General features: G+C 37.3%; 3 protein-coding genes across 3 annotated transcripts; 1 reads left to right on the top strand and 2 right to left on the bottom strand.

Moving 5' to 3' along the window:
* Positions 1-2342: 2342 nt before the first annotated feature.
* NET1D (kinase interacting (KIP1-like) family protein) lies at positions 2343-10526 on the top strand. The gene is made up of 5 exons (XM_018127360.2): positions 2343-2655; positions 2974-3062; positions 3173-3451; positions 3861-8329; positions 9038-10526. Exons 3-5 carry the CDS (start codon positions 3349-3351, stop codon positions 10238-10240), a joined length of 5775 nt encoding a protein of 1924 aa, XP_017982849.2. The 5' UTR covers positions 2343-2655; positions 2974-3062; positions 3173-3348; the 3' UTR covers positions 10241-10526.
* Positions 10527-10807: 281 nt separating this feature from the next.
* Positions 10808-12818, bottom strand: LOC18613293 (nuclease). The gene is made up of 2 exons (XM_018127050.2): positions 12493-12818; positions 10808-12153 (listed from the first exon to the last, which is right to left on the bottom strand). Exons 1-2 carry the CDS (start codon positions 12638-12640, stop codon positions 11075-11077), a joined length of 1227 nt encoding a protein of 408 aa, XP_017982539.2. The 5' UTR covers positions 12641-12818; the 3' UTR covers positions 10808-11074.
* A 1403-nt stretch (positions 12819-14221) lies between these two features.
* LOC18613292 (sulfate transporter 3.1) lies at positions 14222-19822 on the bottom strand. Its single transcript, XM_007050461.3, has 12 exons — positions 19328-19822; positions 19020-19227; positions 18286-18457; positions 17793-17858; positions 17070-17183; positions 16381-16497; positions 15946-16072; positions 15490-15776; positions 15190-15380; positions 14991-15076; positions 14814-14890; positions 14222-14714 (listed from the first exon to the last, which is right to left on the bottom strand). Exons 1-12 carry the CDS (start codon positions 19662-19664, stop codon positions 14529-14531), a joined length of 1968 nt encoding a protein of 655 aa, XP_007050523.3. The 5' UTR covers positions 19665-19822; the 3' UTR covers positions 14222-14528.
* Between the last annotated feature and the right edge of the window lie 1988 nt (positions 19823-21810).

The raw sequence follows: 21810 nt of genomic DNA, 5'->3' as shown, positions 1-21810 counted from the left end.
GATTTGAAAACATAAAATAAAACTAATAAAATCCTTCAAAAAATCAATGAATACATGAATAGCCCCTTTCATATTTTCTTTCAAGTCTAAGCTAAAGTTTAAAACACTCCAAATTTACTTTAGTTGACAACCCAAAACCTTGAACAAAATCCAATCAACCTAGTCGACATGGCAAACATTGAAAGCCAAAACGTGGCTCAACATATAATGTTAAAATATAAATAAAAAATATATAAAGACGTGATCACTCTTTAACTTGACATATGACAAAATGAAGAAATCTCTTTAGAGCTTCTTTTTAAGTATGTAATAGATATTTTATTCCTAAATGATAATGAACTGTCGTATGATCTCTTTGAAATGGTATATATGTTGGAGTTGTTTCCCTCGACTCATGTAGCAGCAACTTGATCATAATCAAGGAACATATCTTCTTTAATCTTTGCAAGACTCGCACGTATGGATTTCCTTCTAGAATTAATAATAGCATCTTCACAACCTTTGCAATTAGATTTGCATTGTACTAATGATAAGTTGTAAATGATAGAACTTTCAACACTGTTGGACTCACACTTTGCTATAAAGAATATATCATTTTTAAGACTGAATTATATAATTTCAAAAATAATAATATATACATATTGACGAGTTTGATTTGTATTTTTTTGTTTTCTGTTTTTAATAATTATAAATACTTTTCTCATGCAAATGTCATCTTTCATGTGTAATAAAATGCTTATCCAATTAATAATTAAGCAATGATCCGCACAGAAACGACATTGCATATATTTTTGATAAACAAAAAGATGGACTTTGGATAATCAATTTAAGCCTTATATCACCGATGCAACCATTACATTGATTGTGTGAACTCTGAGGTGAGTATTATATATAGATTAATATTGATACATTTTTGTCGATACAAAAAAATTTATTTTGTTAAATTAAGATATTTTGATCTTATTAATCAGATAAACAAATGCATAAACATATATAAGTCTAGTTAAAGCCCACAAAAATCCACACTCTCCGTTGATTAATTCATTAATAACAACAGTTAAAATCAATGGCGGATAGTCATTCATGAGGAAGTAGGTGGAGGAAATGATTCAATGAATTATTGGAGTGTGTTTGTAGCTAACTCTATCTGTGTACCTTTTGTTTTAACTCTAAATCCACCATTAAATACCATCAAAGTTCACCACCAATGTCTCCATCTCTCTCTCTCTCTCTCTCTCTCTCTCTCTATATATATATATATATATGGCGATCATCCTTATAAATTTAGGGATATGATTGTATTTGAATCTATTATTGCACTAGTGGTAGTAACAGAGTCACAACTATATTATAATAAAAATAAATGAATGACACACTATTTTGCCTCTCTGACTTGTGTCAAAAATGGCATGCCATGGAACGCTGGGATTAAAAAATGTAATAAGTCCTTTATTTTATTTCCGCTTACAATCCAGCACAGGAAAAAACTGTTCCCTTTATTTTCTTTTTCTTTCTTTTTGTGCGGAAAAAGAAAAAAAAAGAAAGAAAGAAAGAAGCTTAAACTAATTTTCACGATATGTATAGTGTATAATACACGTGGTCATAATGGTCCAAAGGAGTTTCTTAATCATGTGACGAAAGACGACCGTCCTCGGCCACCGCCCAAAGAATGAATGAACCCACCTTTCTTTTCAAAAGAACGACACCGTGTCATAGCTGCCATCTCCTACTCTCCCGCATTTACCAAAACCACCACTCTCCTTCTTCTAATGCGAACAATGCATTCTTCTTATTTGATTTTTGTTTCTTCTTTCGTTTTTCCCAGGGTTGAGAGCTGAGTTTAATTAGGAGAGAAACAAATATTATTCAAAATTCTGAATGGTCCTTTGGGCAATTATCAAACTTTTTAAATAGCATTTAGTATTTTTCATTATATAAGAAACGTAATAACCAACGGCTAGTAAAGAAATTTATGGGCTGAAATTTCTCCACATTGCATATGTAGAGTGTTATTAGTCCACAGATTTGAAGCGAGATCAAATCAAAAATGACAGAAGGAAGGGGGGTTTTGACTGTTATGGTAGCAAAATCTTCTGTTTTTTTTTTTTCCCTTTCGTTTACTCAAATTCATGCAAAACACGAATCATCAAAGTAAAGCGTAGAGAAACACGAGGGGCAACATTTTTGTAACCTTAACCCAAAGGGACAACCTCGTCATTTCACTTCCACCTAACCACTATCCTGCTCTTGTTAAGTTTTTTCTCTTCCTCCAGAAGACTGCACTAAAAGCGAATATCAATAGGAATAAATACCACTAAAGATTTTAGACTTCTTTTTCTCTATATTTATTTTTGGTTTGGAGGTTACTGTTTTTAATGCTTCTTGTCCTTTGCCCCATCTTTTTTGTTTTCTTTTCCTCTTTGACAGCCTTCTCAAATAGCATCAAAGCCCAGCACCAAAAAGCAACCCAAAACAGCTGAGAGAGAGAGAGAGAGAGAGAGAGAGAGAGAGAGTAAAAGAGAGTTGCACCAGAGAGAGATCAATGAGAAATGGGGTGAGGCAGGAAAAAGCAATAGCCAAGCAGCTATCTTTTTAGGATTCGCTGATAATCAAAACCCAGAAACCTTCTTTTTTTTTTTTTATAAAATTTTGATGGTAAGCTTTTTTATTCTAGTCTACATTTCCTGTTTGCTGAATTTAACGTCTCTGCAAATCAATTCTTTTGGTTCATGATTTTTTAGTCTTTTTTTTTTTTTGATTTTGTAAGCCTTTTCAGGTAATTTAATTAGTGCTTAAGTATGCTTAACTTCTTGAAATTTGACTAAACTTATACTGATCAGATGGTTTTTGATAATTTCTATGCTATGTTGTTGACTGCGAATCTACAATTTCTCTTAAAGCATTTGTTTTGATTTGTCAGATTCTACCTTACTTTTTCAACCGCCTGTTTTAATTTTTTTTTTTTTTGATCAGGTAACTTGTGGAAGTTTTGAAGACAACAGTTACCGGTTACTAGTTGCTTTTTTACATACATATTTGGACCGTTGGGTTATCTTGATCAGGTTATTTTATGCCGTTTCTGCTTGATCTTTTTATGTTCCTGACATGTGATCAAGTTGTTTTTTCCTTCGTGTCAAAACTGAATTATTTGGTTTTTGCTTGTTGATATCAGGAATTAAGCAAAAGGACTGAGAGATTTCAAGGCTTCATATCGATTCTCAACATTAAAATTGGCTAATTTTCAGTCGTGAAAAACTGGTTCTGGGCTGATCCATCACCTGGTTTTCGTAATTAAGACTTGTAATCTGCGGTCAGATTCAGGAAGTGATTGTGTTGAGTAATAAAGTCATGGCGACTGTGAAGCATGCAGATTCTAAAGGCATGTACTCGTGGTGGTGGAACAGCCACATAAGCCCTAAAAATTCGAAATGGCTTCAGGAGAATCTCACAGGTACCTGATCATTGCTACAAAGTGTAAAATGCATCTGTGTCATTGCCATTCTTGCAACTATGCAATTGTTACAAGAAGCAGTGACATGATAAGCTGTAAATAGTTGAGTGTTAACAGTTAACATTAGTTAAAATGAGCATGGAACCATGGTTTAGAAGCTTGATAAGTTGTTTGATCCTGTATTGAGCCAAAAGGTAAAATGTATAATCTTCTCTGCTTGGTGGCTTTCATTAATCAAACTAAGTTTGAAAGAGCTAAATTGATTAATGACGCCAATGAGATTTTCCTTGGCGGTAATGAGATTGTGCTTTCCTTTGGTGTCATGATTTTGTGTGATTGCAGCATCGAAATTTAAATCTTTCGCTGTATACCTGTATTTTGACCATCAAGTTTTCTTCTGCTTGAACAGACATGGATACTAAAGTCAAGCAAATGATCAAGCTCATTGAAGAAGATGCTGATTCCTTTGCTAGGCGAGCAGAGATGTATTACAAGAAACGCCCAGAGTTAATGAAATTGGTAGAAGAGTTTTACCGAGCATACCGTGCATTGGCTGAAAGATATGATCATGCAACTGGGGTGCTTCGTCAGGCTCATCGGACCATGGCAGAAGCATTTCCAAACCAAGTTCCCATGGTGTTTGGAGATGACTCACCAATTGGTTCTATCACTGAGGTTGATCCCCGTACGCCTGAGATGCCACCACCAGTACGTGCATTATTTGAGCCTGACGAGTTGCAGAAGGATGCTGTGGGACTCTCTTCACATGCTATGAAGAGGAATGGAGCATTCACTGAAGAATCTGAATCTGTAATGATCAGAAAGGGTCTAAAACAGTTCAATGATTTGTTTGGTTCTGAAGAAGCTACAAACCATGTAAAGTTTGCTGAAGGTAGGGCAAGAAAAGGCCTCAACTTTCATGATGTAGAGGAGAAAGAACAAAGTCTGCTAAACAATGGGGGCCCTGATCTCAAGGTTCAAGTTCCATCTGAGTCTGAACGAGTGAGTAAAGCTGAGATGGAAATTTTAACGTTGAAGAATGCTCTTGCTAGATTAGAAGCTGAAAAAGAAGCTGGCCTACTTCAGTACCGGCAGAGTTTGGAGAGATTGTCTAATCTAGAGAGAGAAGTCTCTCGTGCACAAGAAGATTCCCAAGGGCTTAATGAACGAGCTGGAAAAGCTGAAGCTGAAGTTCAGACTTTGAAGGATTCCCTCACCAAATTAGAGGCTGAAAGGGAAGCTAATCTTGTTCGATACCAGCAATGCATGGAGAAAATAAATAATCTTGAGAATTGTATTTCTCATGCTCAAAAGGATGCTGGAGAATTGAATGAGCGCGCAAGCAAAGCTGAGATGGAAGCGCAAGCTGTAAAGCAGGACCTTGCCAGGGTGGAAGCTGAAAAAGAGGATGCGCTTGCTCAATACGAGCAGTGTTTAGAGACAATAAAGAATCTGGAAGAAAAATTATTGAATGCCGAAGAAAATGCCAGAAGGATGACTGAACGAGCAGAGAAAGCTGAAAGTGAACTTGAAATTTTAAAGCAAGTAGTTGTTGAGCTGACCAAAGATAAGGAAGCAGCTGCTCTGCAGTACCAGCAGTGCTTAGAGACAATTTCTATCCTGGAAAACAAACTTGCCTGTGCCCAGGAGGAGGCTCAAAGGCTCAACAGCGAGATAGATGATGGGGCTGCGAAGTTAAAAGGTGCTGAAGAAAGGTGTAGTCTGTTGGAGAGAACCAATCAGAGTCTGCATACTGAATTGGAGTCTTTGGTGCAGAAGATGGGGGATCAAAGTCAAGAACTAACAGAGAAGCAGAAGGAGTTTGGGAGACTTTGGACTTCCATACAAGAAGAGCGCTTGAGATTTATGGAGGCTGAAACAGCATTTCAAACGCTGCAGCATTTGCACTCTCAATCTCAGGAAGAACTCAGATCTCTGGCCACGGAGCTTCAGAATAGGTCTCAAATTTTACAGGATATTGAAACTCGTAATCAGGGTTTAGAGGATGAAGTTCAGAGGGTTAAGGAGGAGAACAAGGGACTGAACGAACTCAATATAAGTTCAGCAGTGTCCATCAAGAATTTGCAAGATGAGATCTTAAGCTTAAGGGAGACCATAGCAAAACTTGAAGCAGAAGTTGAACTTAGAGTGGACCAAAGAAATGCTCTTCAGCAAGAAATTTACTGTTTGAAAGAGGAACTCAATGACCTTAACAGGAGACATCAGGATATGACAGGACAACTGGAGTCAGTTGGCTTAAATCCAGAAAACTTTGCATCATCTGTGAAGGAATTGCAGGATGAGAACACAATGCTAAAAGAGGTCTGCCAAAGAGACAGAGATGAAAAGCTAGCCCTCCTAGAGAAGTTGAAAATCATGGAGAAACTCATTGAGAAAAATGCCCTTTTAGAAAACTCACTCTCAGATTTGAATGTTGAGCTAGAAGGTGTTCGTGGGAGGGTAAAGACATTGGAAGAATCCTGCCAATCTCTTTTGAGAGAGAAATCCACCCTTGCTGCAGAGAAGGACACACTCATTTCTCAGTCACAGATTGCAACTGAGAATCTGGAGAAGCTTTCAGAGAAGAATAACTTTCTGGAGAATTCCCTTTCTGATGCAAATGCTGAACTTGAAGGATTGAGGGTAAAATTGAAGAGCTTAGACAATTCATGCCAGTTGCTCGGTGATGAGAAGTCTGGCCTGATAACAGAGAGAGAAGGCTTGGTTTCTCAGTTGGACGTCAGTCAGAAAAGGCTCAAAGATTTAGAGAAAAGATATCAGGGACTAGAAGAAAAATATGTGGGTCTGGAGAAAGAAAGGGAATCAACACTTCGTGAAGTACAAGAGCTACAAGAGTCACTAGAGGCTGAAAAGCAAGAACATTCTAGTTTTGTGCAGTTGAATGGAAGCCGAGTGACTGCTATGGAATCTCAGATCAGTTTTCTAGAAGGGGAAAGTCTGTGCAGGAAGAAGGAGTATGAAGATTTAGAGAAACGATATCAGGGATTAGAAGAAAAATATGTGGGTCTGGAGAAAGAGAGGGAATCAACACTTCGTGAAGTACATGAGCTACAAGAGTCACTAGAGGCTGAAAAGCAAGAACATGCTAGCTTTCTGCAGTGGAATGGAACCCGAGTGACTGCTATGGAATCTCAGATCAGTTTTCTACAAGGGGAAAGTCTGTGCAGGAAGAAGGAGTATGAAGAGGAACTGGACAAGGCCATGAATGCTCAGGTAGGAATTTTCATCTTGCAGAAATGTGCACAAGATCTGGAAGAGAAGAATTTATTTCTATTGCTCGAGTGTAGGAAACTCTTGGAAGCCTCCAAATTATCAGAAAAACTTATCTCTGAATTGGAGCTTGGAAATTCCGAAAAACAGATGGAGATAAAATCCTTATTTGATCAAATTACCATACTGAGGATGGGGCTTTATCAGATGTTGAGGACTCTTGAGGTTGATGCTATCCATGGTTATGATGATAAGACCAAACAAGACAAACCAGTTCTTGACCTTATGTTTGGCAGGCTTCAAGAGATGCAAAATTCTCTTCTAAAGTCTCTGGAAGAAAATCAGCAATGCATAATTGAGAACTCAGTTCTTATTGCACTGCTTGGGCAACTGAAACTAGAGGCAGAAAATCTCGCTACAGAGAAGAATGCACTGCATCAGGAGTTGAAAGTTCAATCTGAGCAGTTTTCTGAACTGCAGAGCAGAGCTGAAAAACTTGTGGATATGAATGAAGAACTGAGATCAAAAGTGATGGAGGGAGGCCAAAGAGAAGAAATTTTGCAGACTGAAATTGGGAGTGTTCGCGGGCAACTGTTAGGTTTGCAAAGGGCTTACCAGAGTTCATTGGAAGAGAACTGCAAGGTGCTTGATGAGAAAAGGTCTTTGATGAAGGAGGTTTTAGACTTGGGCAAGGAGAAACATAAGCTAGAAGAGGAAAACTATGTTGTCTTTGCTGAAGCAATATCTCAAAGTAGCATTTCTCTTATTTTCAAGGATATTATCGCTGAAAATTTTGAGGATATAAAGCATCTCAGTGACAATCTGGATAAACTCAAACGTGTCAATAATGATCTTGAGGGAGAAGTGAGGGTTATGGAGAGAAGGTTTGAAGATATGCAAATGGAAAACTCACATCTCAAGGATTCAATGCAAAAATTAGAGAATGAACTGGTTTCAGTTAGATCTGTTGGTGATCGATTAAATGATGAAGTTGCGAGGGGAAAAGATCTGTTATGCCAGAAGGAGAATGGGCTTTTGGAAGCAGCACAGATGCTCAGTGCAATTCAAGAGGAGAGAGCCCAACTGAATAAGGTAGTGGAGGACCTGAAGAGTAAATATGAGGAGGTCAAGCTGGTAGGAGAAGATCGAGAGAAGCAAATTCTGAAACTAGCTGGAGACTATGATCATAAAAGTAAGGAGAGTGAAAGCATTTGGCAGGCTAATCAGAAATTGGAGGCTGAGTTGTCGAAGTTGCATGAGGAACTTGAAGAAAGGAAACATAGGGAGGACAGTTTGAATCTTGAACTACAAAAGGGAAGACAGGAGGTTGAACTTTGGGAAAATCAGGCTGCTGCATTGTTTGGAGAGCTACAGATCTCTGCTGTCCGTGAAGCATTGCTTGAAGAGAAGGCTCATGAGCTCAGTAAGGAATGTGAAGTCCTTGAAAGTAGAAGTAATTCCAAAGCTATGGAGGTAGAAGAGCTGGAAAAAAGTGTTATAATCTTGGAAGGTGAGAATGGAGGACTTAAAGCTCAGTTGGCAGCATATGTTCCAGCTGTCATTTCTCTCAGGGACAGTGTGACATCCTTGCAGAGTCGAACTCTCTTGCATAGTAAACTTCCCACAGATTATAATGAAGAAGTAAAGGTAACTTCTGTTTGCTTGGCTATGACTTCATATCTGCTTTTTGAATTTCAATAAACTGACGTAATATGGGCCTTCTTCATACTTTTTGGTTGAACATACAACTTCAGTTCTAATCCTACCCTGTGTGGACTGTATGAGCATCTAGTGATTAATACACAAGCAATTGATATTGCTGCTTACCATTCTTTTAGGTTCCTAATTGTTTTTTAATTCACTTTCAAAATTTTTGACTGCAAATTTATGCCCCTAGTTCTCCGAATTTGCACCAATATACTTTTACTTGCATGATCTTTTTTTGAAAGTTCTTGTTTATAATGAGAAAGCTATATAGTATTTGCGTTGAATTAATGTTTGGCACTTTGGTTATTATTCTATGACCTTTCAGGGGCCTTATTAGATGTTACCGCATAGTGAATTTATGTACTTTTTCACTATTTGTTTTATTGATCTCTGCATTAATGGGATGTGGTTTCTGGTTTCGTTTTACTTTTGACTAGGCGATACTCCATATGTTACTAAGATGTTTTGCAATAGGAAAAGAATGTAAGCCTTTGTTAAAATGTAAGCTGGTTCTGTTTAGATCTTTAATACGTTGGATGTAAAAGGGCCTTTCTTGTTGGTAAGTTACCATTTATTTCAAAAGTGTCCTGGCAACTTGGATGGTTATTGGCTGTGATTCTTTGACTTATAATTTGTCTTATTTTCCAGGATGCCAATCTGGGGACTGAATTGCATGCTGAAAGCTGTCAACAAACAAGTGAAGATCTAATTGCCTCAGTTCCAGATGGTTTTTTGGACTTGCAGGGTATCCATATGAAGATTAAATCTATTGAAAGAGCGGTGCTGGAAATGGAAAGGCTTGCAATGCTGGAAAACTTAAATCTAAATTCCAAACTAGAGACTGCTATGACACAGATTGAAGAGTTAAGATTTGGAAGCAGCTCACGTCAAGAAAGTGTTAGAGCAAAGAGGCATGTGAATGCTAGACAAGAAGGGGAGGAACTTGGCCGTGGATCCAGCAACAATGTCAAAATGCAGAGGCCAACACCTGAAATCTCTGAAGAGGATAATGAGATGATGACAAAAGACATAATGCTTGATCAAATATCTGAGTGCTCATCCTATGGGTTAAGCAGGAGAGAAACTGCAGAGGTTGATGATCAGATGCTTGAGTTGTGGGAGACTGCCGACCATGATGGTAGCATTGACTTAAAAGTCGGCAAAGCCCAGAAGATGGTTGCTGCACCAACTGACCACCAACAAATTGATTCAGTGAAGGAACACAAGGGCAAAAATCCCTCTACAGAATCTCTTGTTAAAGAGTTGGGTGTAGATAAAGAGAGCTCTAAGAGGTTTACAGAGCCCAACCATGAAGGAAGCAAGAGAAAGATTTTAGAAAGACTTGATTCTGATGCACAAAAATTGGCTAACCTTCAGATAACTGTGCAGGATCTGAAGAGAAAAGTGGAGGTAACTGAGACGGGCAAAAAGGGGAAGGGAATTGAATATGGTACAGTTAGAGAGCAGTTAGAAGAAGCTGAGGAAGCCATCATGAAGCTATTCGATGTCAATCGCAAATTGATGACACATGTTGAAGATGGTTCCTGGTCTCCTGATGGGAAATCTGCATTAGAATCAGATGAGAGTGGGAGTGTTAGGAGGCGGAGAGCATCAGAACAAGCTCGAAGAGGGTCTGAAAAGATTGGGCGCTTGCAGTTAGAGGTGCAGAAAATACAGTTTCTCTTGCTGAAGCTTGATGATGAAAAAGAAAGCAAAGGAAGAACCAGAATCACAGAGCGAAAAACAAGAGTTCTATTGCGGGACTACCTTTATGGTGGGGTAAGAACCAGCCAGAAGAGGAAGAAAGCGCCCTTTTGTGCATGCGTGCAACCCCCAACTAAAGGAGATTGAGGCTATTACTTGTCGTCGGCACATAATTAGTGTAGTTTTCCAGTAATGAGACTTTAGTTGCATTGTCCATAAGTCTGCCGTCCTAGTTTTCATGTCTCACATATTTATATTCTTACGGAGGCTTTCTTCTCAAGTTTAGAGATCCTGCTGTATATTTCAGGCTCCATCTAATTGAAAGAAGCTGCTCTCTTACGGCCTTTTGTTTCCTTCTTTATACTTTTACTCGGCATAAATCTGGATTTTAATGGAAATTATTTTCTTCAAGGTCAATAAATGTTGTTTTCCATATGCATTAATCTTTTTAGTATTGCATTGGGAGTTGCTAAGTTTTTTCCCTCTGGAATGAGCTTTTTTATAAAGAAATTTTGGAATTAAATACCATACTCAGAATTGTGGCCAAGTTGGTACAATGGCTATGGTCAAAACATGGTATGCAGGTCAGATGGGTTTTCAAGGATGACAACATACAACTATACAACGCCCACAATGGAATCTCCGAACTGAATGCAAATCAATCTTTGCAGCTAAGCCATTACTATAACTGGAACCATATCAGTAGACGGTAGGGAAGAAAAATTATGACATGATCATTAAAAGGCTCATAGATTTGAGTCTCATTCCAAAGCTAGACCTGGACTTTCCAAATACAGAATTACCAACAGCATACCCAAAACCTGCTCTCATGTCTACAAAAAATAAAGGCAATACGTAGGTTAAGAACAGTTATTCATTTTTGTGCAAAGAAAAAATCATTGTTGTTTTAGGGGTCCACCCTATTGCACCTTTTCAAAACACAATTGAGGCTCAAACTAAGATGCTCTTTATCTTGCCCGATTACTTTGCTGGAGCTTTCACTTTACTTTGCAACAAGTATTTGGCTAGGTTTTCCCGCATTGTTTTGCCTGTTGGATCAACCTGCTTGCAGCATTCTTCTCCATAACCCGAGTCATGATGACCAGATAAAGCAACATCAGGATGTAAGTGATCTCCATTGTCAATGATAATATTGTGAAGTAAACAACACACCAAAATGATACTAGGCAATTTCCGCTTATCAGGTCTCCACATGACTTTGTTAAGGATTCTCCAACTGCCCTTTAACTGCAAAAATGCCCTCACTGCAAGCAACCTTGCTGATTCATGCTTGTCATTAAAAGTAGTAGACATGGAGGATGAGAGGCCATTAGTTTCATATGGAGTTATGAGCCAGGGAAGAAGAGGATATGCAGCGCCACCTACTATGAATTCTCTCATTTCTAATCCTTCTGACAAAGTCCTTATACTTCCATTCAAACGCTCACCAGCCTCACAGAGCCTGAAAAATCCTGAACATTTAAGTAATCTAGATACACTCATGCCGCCAGGCCAACCTGTTACAAAATCAAGAAATCGCATTTCATGGTCAACAATTGCCTGCAAGAACATACTGTAATTGCTTTCTTGGTCACACCAATCATCCGAGGTCTGAACAGCTGGAAGAGTCATGATAATATGTGTTGCATCTATAGCTCCACAACAATTAGGCAACCCAAATAACACTTCGAATTTCGATTTGATTTCCTCCATTCTATTGGAATCAGGCCACTTGAGATGGTGCTTGGCACGTTCTTCCAGTGCTTCAATAAATCTCCAAGTCACTTGAGAAACTGTAGATTGGCCAACCCCAAAAGAAGCTCCAACAGACACCTGAGACTCACCGGAAGCTAGCCTTCTAAGGGCAATTGCAACTTGTTTCTCAACACTGAGAAGCCTTCCCTCAATGTTGATAAGCCCTGAAGGTGGCCTTGACACAAGGTCTTCTCTCACAAGGGAACAAATGTAATCAAATGTCTTCCTTGCAGCCCTGAAGAAATACTTGAAACCTTCTTCCTCATTTGATGGTATTGAAAGACCGGCCAGTTGGGACTCACTTCCTATGAGATCAAATAAAAACATTTCATTCCTAACTGTAAAGCAAACAAATCCAATACCCAAGACAAGAAAACGAAATCGTTTCCCTGTTGCTCAAATTCAGTTCACGCATTTCAGGTCCATTCTTTTGCTTCAACAAATGGCAAACTAATGCAATTATCCAAGTTAAAAATGTGACCCAAATTCAGCTTCAACCTTATAATTAACCACGTTAATGTTGGGAAATCGAGCTATGACTATGGGAACCCATTACTTTAATGAGATAAAATTAAAGCTATTTTCAAATGAAATGTGAAAAGAACTTTTTTTTTTTTACAAAAAAAAGAATTGGAAATTGGAACCTGGGGTTGTAGAGTTCTTGTGCCAGAAACTGTCCCACCAATCGGGTTCGCTAACTCTGGGTTCCACTGGAACCACGCTTAGGCTTTTGTTTTTCTTCAATTTCTTCGAAGATTTCTTAGTTTTCTTCGATTTCTTGGCAGGAGCCATAACAGGCGTAAGAGAATGACAAAATTCTTCAACTGTTGTGGCTAATGAAGTTAACAAGGTCTGGTCTCCGCATATGTTTGATGCACGAGCAAGTGAAGGAAAAATGGAGCTCAATTGAAAGCAGAGTAGACTGTACAATGTCTCTTGTCAATTTTCTTGCTTTTTTGGAAATTTCGAATTAACCCTTCTGCAGCCCAAAAATTAAAATAAATAAAACCCCTCCAACTTTCCTCAAATGCATAATTTTCTATTTTTCTTTATTCATTACTACTACTACTTTTTCTTAAACAAAATCAAATGGCTAATTAATTTTTTTCCTTTTAATCCCAAACAACTAAATTGTTGTATTAAATCAATAAACATGATGACATTATGGAAAAACCTTCACAAGGGCTAACATTATTTACACTATGTTAATTTTTAAAACTTTGGTAAAATGGTAATTTTGATATAAAATTTCCTTGTAGTAGTATAATAGGTACCAATATATGTTTGGTTAAGTGTTTTAGGAAAAGTAGGGTGTTTTAATTTCATATTGGTCAGGAAAAAAAATATTGAAAATTTTATAAATATGAATGTCACACATTCTAATATATTAACTTTTCAAAGAAATGATAATGGTTTCATGATAAAATGGTATCAAAGCAAATTCAACCGAAACTCGACCCATGTCGAACATTTTTAAAGGAGAGGCAAGTAAATGGTTGACAACAATGAAAGTTTTATCGGATTGAGTGAAGAAGAATGTCACGTCTAACGTTATTTAAAAAAAATGTATTTCAATTTTACATCGAGCAAGTAAAAGATTTAAGAAGCTTATAAGTGTGATATTGCATATTCCAATAATTTAATTTTTTGAAGAGGAGATAATGGTGTAGTAACTAAATATGGACTACCAAATAAGTTAGATTTTTTCTATAAGCTTTTGTTATTGGCATCCTAAATTTATGGTAACTTTGTTTTCCCCAAGCTGTCACTCAGGAAAACATTATTGTTTTTCTTTTCTCTTTGTAGTAAATTTTACTATGTGGGCAAAGCTTTCTGTGAATTATTTGCCGGAGCTTTCCCCTAAGAAGAGAATATAGTAATTGTAACTCCAATCTAAGCGAAATTGGATACGGCATTAATGGCTTGAGTTGGAGAACTTAATCTAAGCCAAATGTGTATATTATATACATTATTCAAAACATAAATAGGGTAATTTTTATTTTTATTTTTTTGTAATTTTAACTTTTTTAACATGATATTGGGCGATTTTTTACTTTCGATTAACATTTTGTAGATATTTTTTTCTTAATTAGCACATTGTGAATAATTTCCATTCTCACGAGAAATTTTATGTTATTAATTTTACTTATTAAATTTACAGAAATACCCCTTATACGTAAACAAATTAATAGATTAACTTGAATTAAAAGTATTTTGATAATTTATTAGACAAATAAATGGTCTAATCTCTTATTAATCCGATAAAAATATATGTACAAAATGTTAATTGGAAAAAAAGAAACATATATACGGTATCATATGTAAAAAACTGAAACCATAAAAAAATAGACAAGATATTAGTGGCCAGAAGCATTGTCAACACTCAACAGCATTCCGAGATGCTTCTTTGTTAATAATTTCATTGCCGGGATATGTATCGTACAACTTGCATGATTGTTGGAAGAGGAAAAATGCCCTCCAACTTTAAATTGAAGCGTCTACGCTTAATTTGGCTATTTGATCATTTCTTGTTGATTCAGCGATGCCTAGCTAATATGCCATGCATCATGACTCTCGGATGCACGAGTGAGTAATACATGGTTGCCCCTTCAATTAAAAATTAAAAAAAATATATATGCTGCTGTTGATGAAAAGCTCTGCTCCATCAGAATCTATTAGCTTAGACATTGTTCCATGGCTGTGATTCCTCTTTGTTGGAGTCTGGTTTGCATGTATGAAGCTTGTAATTGCAGGCTTCAACAGCTTCTCCTACTGTCAAGTATATCCATTCTTGACCTATGGTTTCTAGGAACTTGGATTTGTTGAGTTTCTTCATCACTTCAGCCCCAGGGTTGGCCAGTACAAGCTACAAAAGTAGAAAGATAAAATTAGGGCATGTCACCTAGAGCCTAGTGTTAGATATTCACCATTTTAACAGAATGCAAGTAATTGCAGGAGAAAATACCTTCAGCCCCCTTCTGTCAGTAGTTTTCTTGACCTCCTCAAGCATGCTGATTCCACTGGTGTCAATGTTACCAACAGCTGTATACCAAAAAGAATCCTTGTGAGATACTAAATTTTTTCTTATGCTAGAAATTATATATATTTATATGCTGCAGTTCCTGTTGCATAAATCACTGACCACTCATATCAAGTATAATATACTGTAAGCTGGTTTCCCCTGTAGATTTCAGCTTGTCTTCCTCTTCATCAATCCACCTTGAGATCCTGATAAGATTAGCGATCACATTGATCAGCATACGTTGGATTTGATAAAATGAAGATGTCTGATAACTTGATTTGGTGTTTAATGTAGTGTTAAGAGATTGAAATTTTAGTACCTTTCTCGCAAGTAACTTGAGTTGGCAAAGTAGATTGGAGCATCTATCTCAAGTATAAGAACCCCAGCAACATTGTTTGTATTTGGGTATTGCTCAACGTTTCTATAAATAGTGGAATTTGGAATGTTTCCGAGAACAAGGGTCTTTGGTCTCGCAACAAACAGTAACAATCTGAGCAAAGAAATTGCAACCTGCATTTTACACAAAGGATTAGGTGAGGGTTAGAAAAATTTGTTCTTGGATGAACAAAATCAGTTGATTTCAGCTATGTTTGGGGCGCAGTGGATGATATGATCGTACCGCTATGACTAAGCCAACCTCCACGTTTGCAAAAATGACACCAATAAATGCACCCATGCACACAATAAAATCAAATTTGTCGACCTTCCAAAGATGAATTGCAGCTTCATAATCAATGAGGCCAAGCATTGCAGACATTATAATTGCAGACAACACTACGAGGGGTGTGTAATGGAACAATGGTGTTAGGAAGAGCAATGTGAGCATAACTGCAATGGCCATGATAACGTTTGACATTGCTGTTTTGCATCCCGCATTGAAGTTTACAGCTGATCGCGAAAATGGCCCTGAATAATATCATAGTTGTGGAACGATTAGCAAACGGAACCAACAAGAAGAATATCAAAGTTCCCTTTAGTTCATACTTTTATTATTCATTTTTTATTGCAACTGAACTGCGCTTAAGATGTGATTAAATTAGTGAACTGTCAACTGAATAAACTTTGAAAATTTCACCTGTCGTGAGATAGCAAGAAAAGCAAGAGCCAACAATATTCATGGTCCCAATAGCTACCATCTCTTTGTTCCCATCAATATGATAGTGCTTGAACATTGCAAAACTTCTTCCCACTGCTATTCCTTCCTGTATTCACATCCAACACCAGCTTCAATCAGTTAAATCTTTTGTAACTTCCCATATAAGTCCAACAATAAAAAATTTTGCAGAAAGAAAAAAATATACTGCATACTAGTGTTCATCTGTCGTTAGCTTAAAAAAAAAGTCCACCCGTTCTTTCACTTTCTCGTTGTCTTTCAAATTTTGGTACATTTTCCCATAAATGGAGGAAATTTTGGCATAGCCATGGTGAAAAAAAACCACAAGGATGCGAAAATGCTCACGGGCACTAAATTAGCAAAGATAGTCGAGATAATAAGTTAAAGGCAGCTTACAGCAAGGGCTATGATGCCCGTGATCATGCCAGTTTTCGCAGCTGTTGTCATATAGGGCGAGGTAAACACAAAATCCCCAAAAGACGGTGGATTCAGTCCCTTTTTCAGGTTTCCTATCTGCCATTGTCACACCACAAAAAAATTGCACCATATCACGACTCTTCATCTTGCATGACATTTTTTGAAAAGACCCAGAAATAAGTAATAGTAGTAGTACGAGTAGTATTTTTCTAGTTAATTACAAAAAAAAAAAAACTAAATTTCCCTCGTCTTTTTTGTCTTTTTTGACCGGAACGCAATGTGATCTTATATCATTTATTAGGAGATTTGGCAGGAAACCGCCCCTCTATAGCAAGCAAGAGACACGAGGGGATGGGACCAATCCAGTAGGAGAAGAGGCTGCAGCAGCGCTATTATTGGTGGGGGCTCACTGAACAATTATTAGTGTTGGCCCAAGACAAGTTACCTCAAAGACCCAAATTACATTTGCACTTACTATCATCTCGATCTTGTTCTGGTGGAGTAATATTTGCATTCTTTAACCCAACATCCTTCAAATAGCCTTTTTAGTCTGCTAACGCTACCGTCACTTTTTTTTTTATAAAGGTAAATTGAAGTTCAAGAAGATTATAATAAGATAAGAAAAGGGCCACCTAATGAATTAAAAAAAAAAAAAACAAGAAGCTTACCACTTGAACACCGTGTTTTTCGGCATGGGTGAGATAAACTAGGAGACTCCCAAGAATGACTGATGTCAAAGGTGCCAATGCTGATATCCAAAAGAATCTGGGTCGTCTCTTGCTCTGTTTGTCATCGAAGCATCAAACAAACATATTGTAGATTATGTTATAATATGCATATTATAATAAATTAACAATTAACTAGTAAGTGATTAAGAAAAGAACATGCTGCTTTTCATATAATAAGCTCGAAAAGCGATTTCTATAAGCTCTAAAGTCAAAGTCCAAGTCTTTGCAAATTTGAAAAAATTTGAGGCCATGAAGATGGAAGTCTACCCATCCAACATCTTTACAACTTCTCTAATTTGATATAATAAACTTTATAGTATATGAAGTGGGAGCAGGTTAGGGCTAAATGGAGCCCCCTGATGCACACTAGAGAGTTTTTAAAGGGTAAAAAGTTACTTAACAAAGATATTATTTATAGACAACAACCCAATAAGAGAAACTACTTTTCTTAATCAAATAGCCCTTTTCTTAGAAAGTTCATTCCTTATTTGTGTTATTTTACTTTCCGCGGCTACAAGTTTGGTAGTTGACATCATATCGGAGTGTGGAAATAATAATTTGAATTATAATTTAACACGCGCTTATGATATAACATAAAAAAAAATATTATTGATTAGATCTAAATTATCTAAAAGAATTAAATTAATGATTAAAGGTTCTTACGAAGTATCTGGTGACGAGGAGGAAGAATAGGAAACCAACGCCCAAGACACCACTCTCCCATCTCCACTGTCAAATACACATATTGCTGTCAGACAATTATATTACCAAAGAAAACTAAAATATACAAAAGTAGCTCATAATACTAGCTACCGAGTAGAAGATAAAAATCTGATCAAAAAAATATCTTGCTGTATAATTAATTAGCTTCTTTATAAGTACTATATATATATATATAAAATAAAATTGATGTACGAGTATTGATGATCTGGTATGCAATTATATAATGATTTAATTATATATATATATATATAATAGATATTTAATTTGTTTTTATAATTGTATTATATACATACTGAAATACCCGTGAATAATAACAACAATATACATCACATGCCATATAGAAAAAAACTAGTACTATCTAATTAGTAATAATTTTTTATATATTTGTTTATGAATAACGATGTATGTTTAATAAGTGGCTAAAAATATTGACCTCATGAGTTTGGGAGAAGACAGAGCGCAAGACCGAGATAAAATCGGTAGACTGAGTAAAGTGCTCAAGGCCTAGAATCCCCTTTAGCTGTTGCAAGCACACTACAGTGGCTGCCCCAGCCATGAAGCCTACTATCGTCGCATGTGAAAGAAAATCCACAAGAAACCCTAGCCTGCGCTTTAACAAACAAAAGAGTAATTAAAAATTTTCCATCGATTAAGAAGATGCTAACTACAGTACTGTAAAAACAAGGTTTCTTTTCTATATTGTTGAATTTATTATGTAGGCTGACGGTAAATGACAATTGCCTTGTGAAAGCAATGGTTCAATCGCATTCTGGGCAGATTCTCTGTTAGTAGTGTTTTTTTTTTCTTTTTTTAAAAAATTACTTGTAATAATGTTAGGGCATGAATTTTTCTTTTTTAACAATACATCGTGATCTAACGCATCCAGCCAGACAGGACAGCAGCAAAGGACAAGAACTCCAGCAAGGAGCAGACAAAGTACAACATACATGTTCCGTTATTAACTTTTCGTCAATTTTTGACAGCCTATTTAACCAAAAGTGACGCCTCTTTAAGTCTTGGTTTTTTGGTTTTTTGCCAAATAAGTCCTTTTTTAAGCGTGATTTCGATATTTTTAACGCGGACCTTGCAGACCTGATAAAGGGTAAAAACAGACGTTGGCCGGAACCTCTACTAATGAAATAATGTAGTACACTTGCTAGTTCGTACCTTAAGAGGCCTAACGCAGCTTGGAGAAGCCCAGCGAAAAAGGTTGCTGTGAAAGCAAGGTGAAGGTAAAGCTTGGGATTCTCCGTAGCATTCACTTCCTGGCCCAACATAGAAGCTGTGAGAAGTGATGCAACAGCAACAGTCCCTACTGCCAAATCTCTTGAGCTCCCCATCATTGCATAAACCAGTGGTGGAATAAAGCTTGAATCTTCATTTCCCAAAAAGAAAAATAATAAACGTTCAGTACCCTTTCACAACAACTCATCATACTGGAAATAAAATCACTTGTTATGTTTAATCCAACTTACATAGGCCGAGAATGGGAGGCAAGTTAGCAAGCTTGGCATAGCTAATACCCTGAGGGATTGCAAGACTGGCGATGGTGATCCCAGCAATTAGGTCAGCTTTCAAGAACTGTAAACTGTAACGAGGAGCCCATTCAAGAATCGGCAAGAAGTATTGCAGGCCTAGTATGAATTTCCGAGAGGGCGTTTTGTTCTTGAATTGCCTAAGTGGATCGTCAGGGAAAAACGTCTCCTTAAGTGAGTTCTTGAATGACTTGAAAAATGGCTGTGGCGGAGGAATCGCCACGCGATGAGCACATTGATCATTCGCGGAAGGGTAAACGTAGTCAGCGTTGCCCATGAAAGTATTAGTTTAGCCTAATTTAGCACAAGGTTTGGACACTAAATGCGAGGCTAAACCGCGTGTGCTTTTTGCAGTGATTAAGAGGAAAAGTTAGAGATGTGGAGGAGAAGAGAAGAGAGAGGAAATGGCGAAGCAAGAGTGAGGGGATGGGAAATGGGGTGACCCTGGCTTTATAGAGGGGGATGATGTAAGGGATTGTTTCACTTGTTTGAGTGGGTTAAGGGACCCGCCGGAATTTTTGACACAATATGCTAGATAGCCACGTCCCCCTATAAGCTTCTCAAAGGTTTTTTTACTACAAATTCCTTGGCTGCCCACCTCGTGCATATGTTTTGTGTTGAGGAGGAGGAGGAAGGTCTCCTTAATCAGCCAAGAGGAGGAGGCAAAATCCTGGAAGGTCACGTTTATTCATAATTCAAATTCTACTGCGTTTATTGCGGACGTGGAGCAGCACGCGCGACGTGTTAAACTCTCATTAAGTTCTGGTCATTAAGTTTTGTAAATTCACTACTTAATGAATCAAAGGGAAAGGATTTCAAAATCCCATCCCCCACCACCACCACCCCGCCCCCCCCCAAAAAAAAAACAAGGTTCAGTTTTTTTTATCCTAGATTTTTCTTCAGATTTTTTGTTGTTCAAAAACCTAACATTACTGTGCCAAACTAGATTGTAATTTCAGGAAAGGAGTCGAGTCAGCGCTTAAAGTTTGGGCCGTATAACCAAAGTGTTTAACTAAAAATTGAATACCTCTAAGGTTACATCTTTCAAATCGTTTGCTTGCAGGGAATTGCCAACGCGGGCTACAAACCACAATCTTGATGTATTTCTTTTGTCGTCTCTCGCCTGCAATAAACTTGAATCTAACAAACCATACTCAATTTATTAATCTTAAACACTATTGACTACGTCGTGTCAAATTCGCTTATGTATTGGGCATGAGTTGATTTCCTCTATCATCTCAAAGTTGATGGCTAACAAGGGTAATAAGACAAAGCGCAAGTGTTTTGTTTTTGTTTTGTTATGTATAGGATTTTTTTCAACCAAAAGCGTGGATGCCATTTCGAGTCTAGTACCTATCTGGTGTAAGACTCTTCATGGCATTGATGAGAACTATAAATCCTAATTAATGCCAAGGAAATATCTTTCTTGCGTTGGTTCAAGAGTACGACAGTATTGATCTCTGCCTTCTTGGACAACTTTTGTAAAGCTCTTTATAAAATAAAATCATATTGCTAATTTTTTTTTAAAAAAAAACTACAACAGTACTCCTACCCTGAATATTTCTCCTTGATTCATCAATTGTTTTTCTTCTTTAGTGCAATGGATTTGACATTTGAGGAGATAAAAATCTTAGATATTGCAAGTGTTGCGGTTGAACGTACCATGGAGGCCAAGTCTAGGGTTGGATTAACACATCAATTTTATATTTCTGCTTCACATATTATACTAGTATTTAACATATTAAATCAAAGATGGAAAAATGACCGTATGGAATAATATATATCATCGTTCTATATACTAGCAACAAACTTGGGTTGACGACTCAAAGATAAAGTTGAAATTTGAATCAAAATATTCGAGCTTAGATATTAGGCAGAACGTGTCGCTCTTCATTCATTCTTCTCTCTTTATACTAAAAATTTCCATGCTGACTGGTGAAGCTGTTGCACACGTGCGGGTGTTCTGCGCGTGTCCTATGGCTCTAGAAGTCATTCCACTTGTCAACATCTCGGTGATGGCGGGACCACATCGGCACCTCATCCTTGACGGTAGGTAAGGTGATAAAATTACCCCTTAAGTTACATTACATACTCCATTATTATTCTACTTGGAAAAACTAATGCAACAGAATTGGATTTGGATCAGCTCGTGAAGATCCCGTGACGCCAAATTAACAAAGCAAAATCTTGTCTCAGTCTCACGGTAGATGCAAAGCCAACGTCACCTTTTCAAAAAAATTTTATCCATCCCAACAATTATTGATGGGTCCAACTCCAGAGAGCACGCACATTTATTAATTTCTCGACCACCACCACCCTCCTCCCTCCTCCACCGTCCCTACCTCCTACAACCTCCTCTTCCTGTTCTGTGGCCAAGATGTCCAAAGTGTCTCTCTGGAGCTGAGCGTCACTGGTGACGGTTG

The sequence above is a fragment of the Theobroma cacao genome, chromosome 1 (genome assembly GCF_053813885.1).
Source record: "Theobroma cacao isolate CCN51 chromosome 1, ASM5381388v1, whole genome shotgun sequence".
NCBI classification, from domain to species: Eukaryota; Viridiplantae; Streptophyta; class Magnoliopsida; order Malvales; family Malvaceae; genus Theobroma; species Theobroma cacao.
The sequence above is the reverse complement of the archived record's forward strand: the minus strand, read 5'-3'. Positions and strand labels throughout refer to the sequence as shown.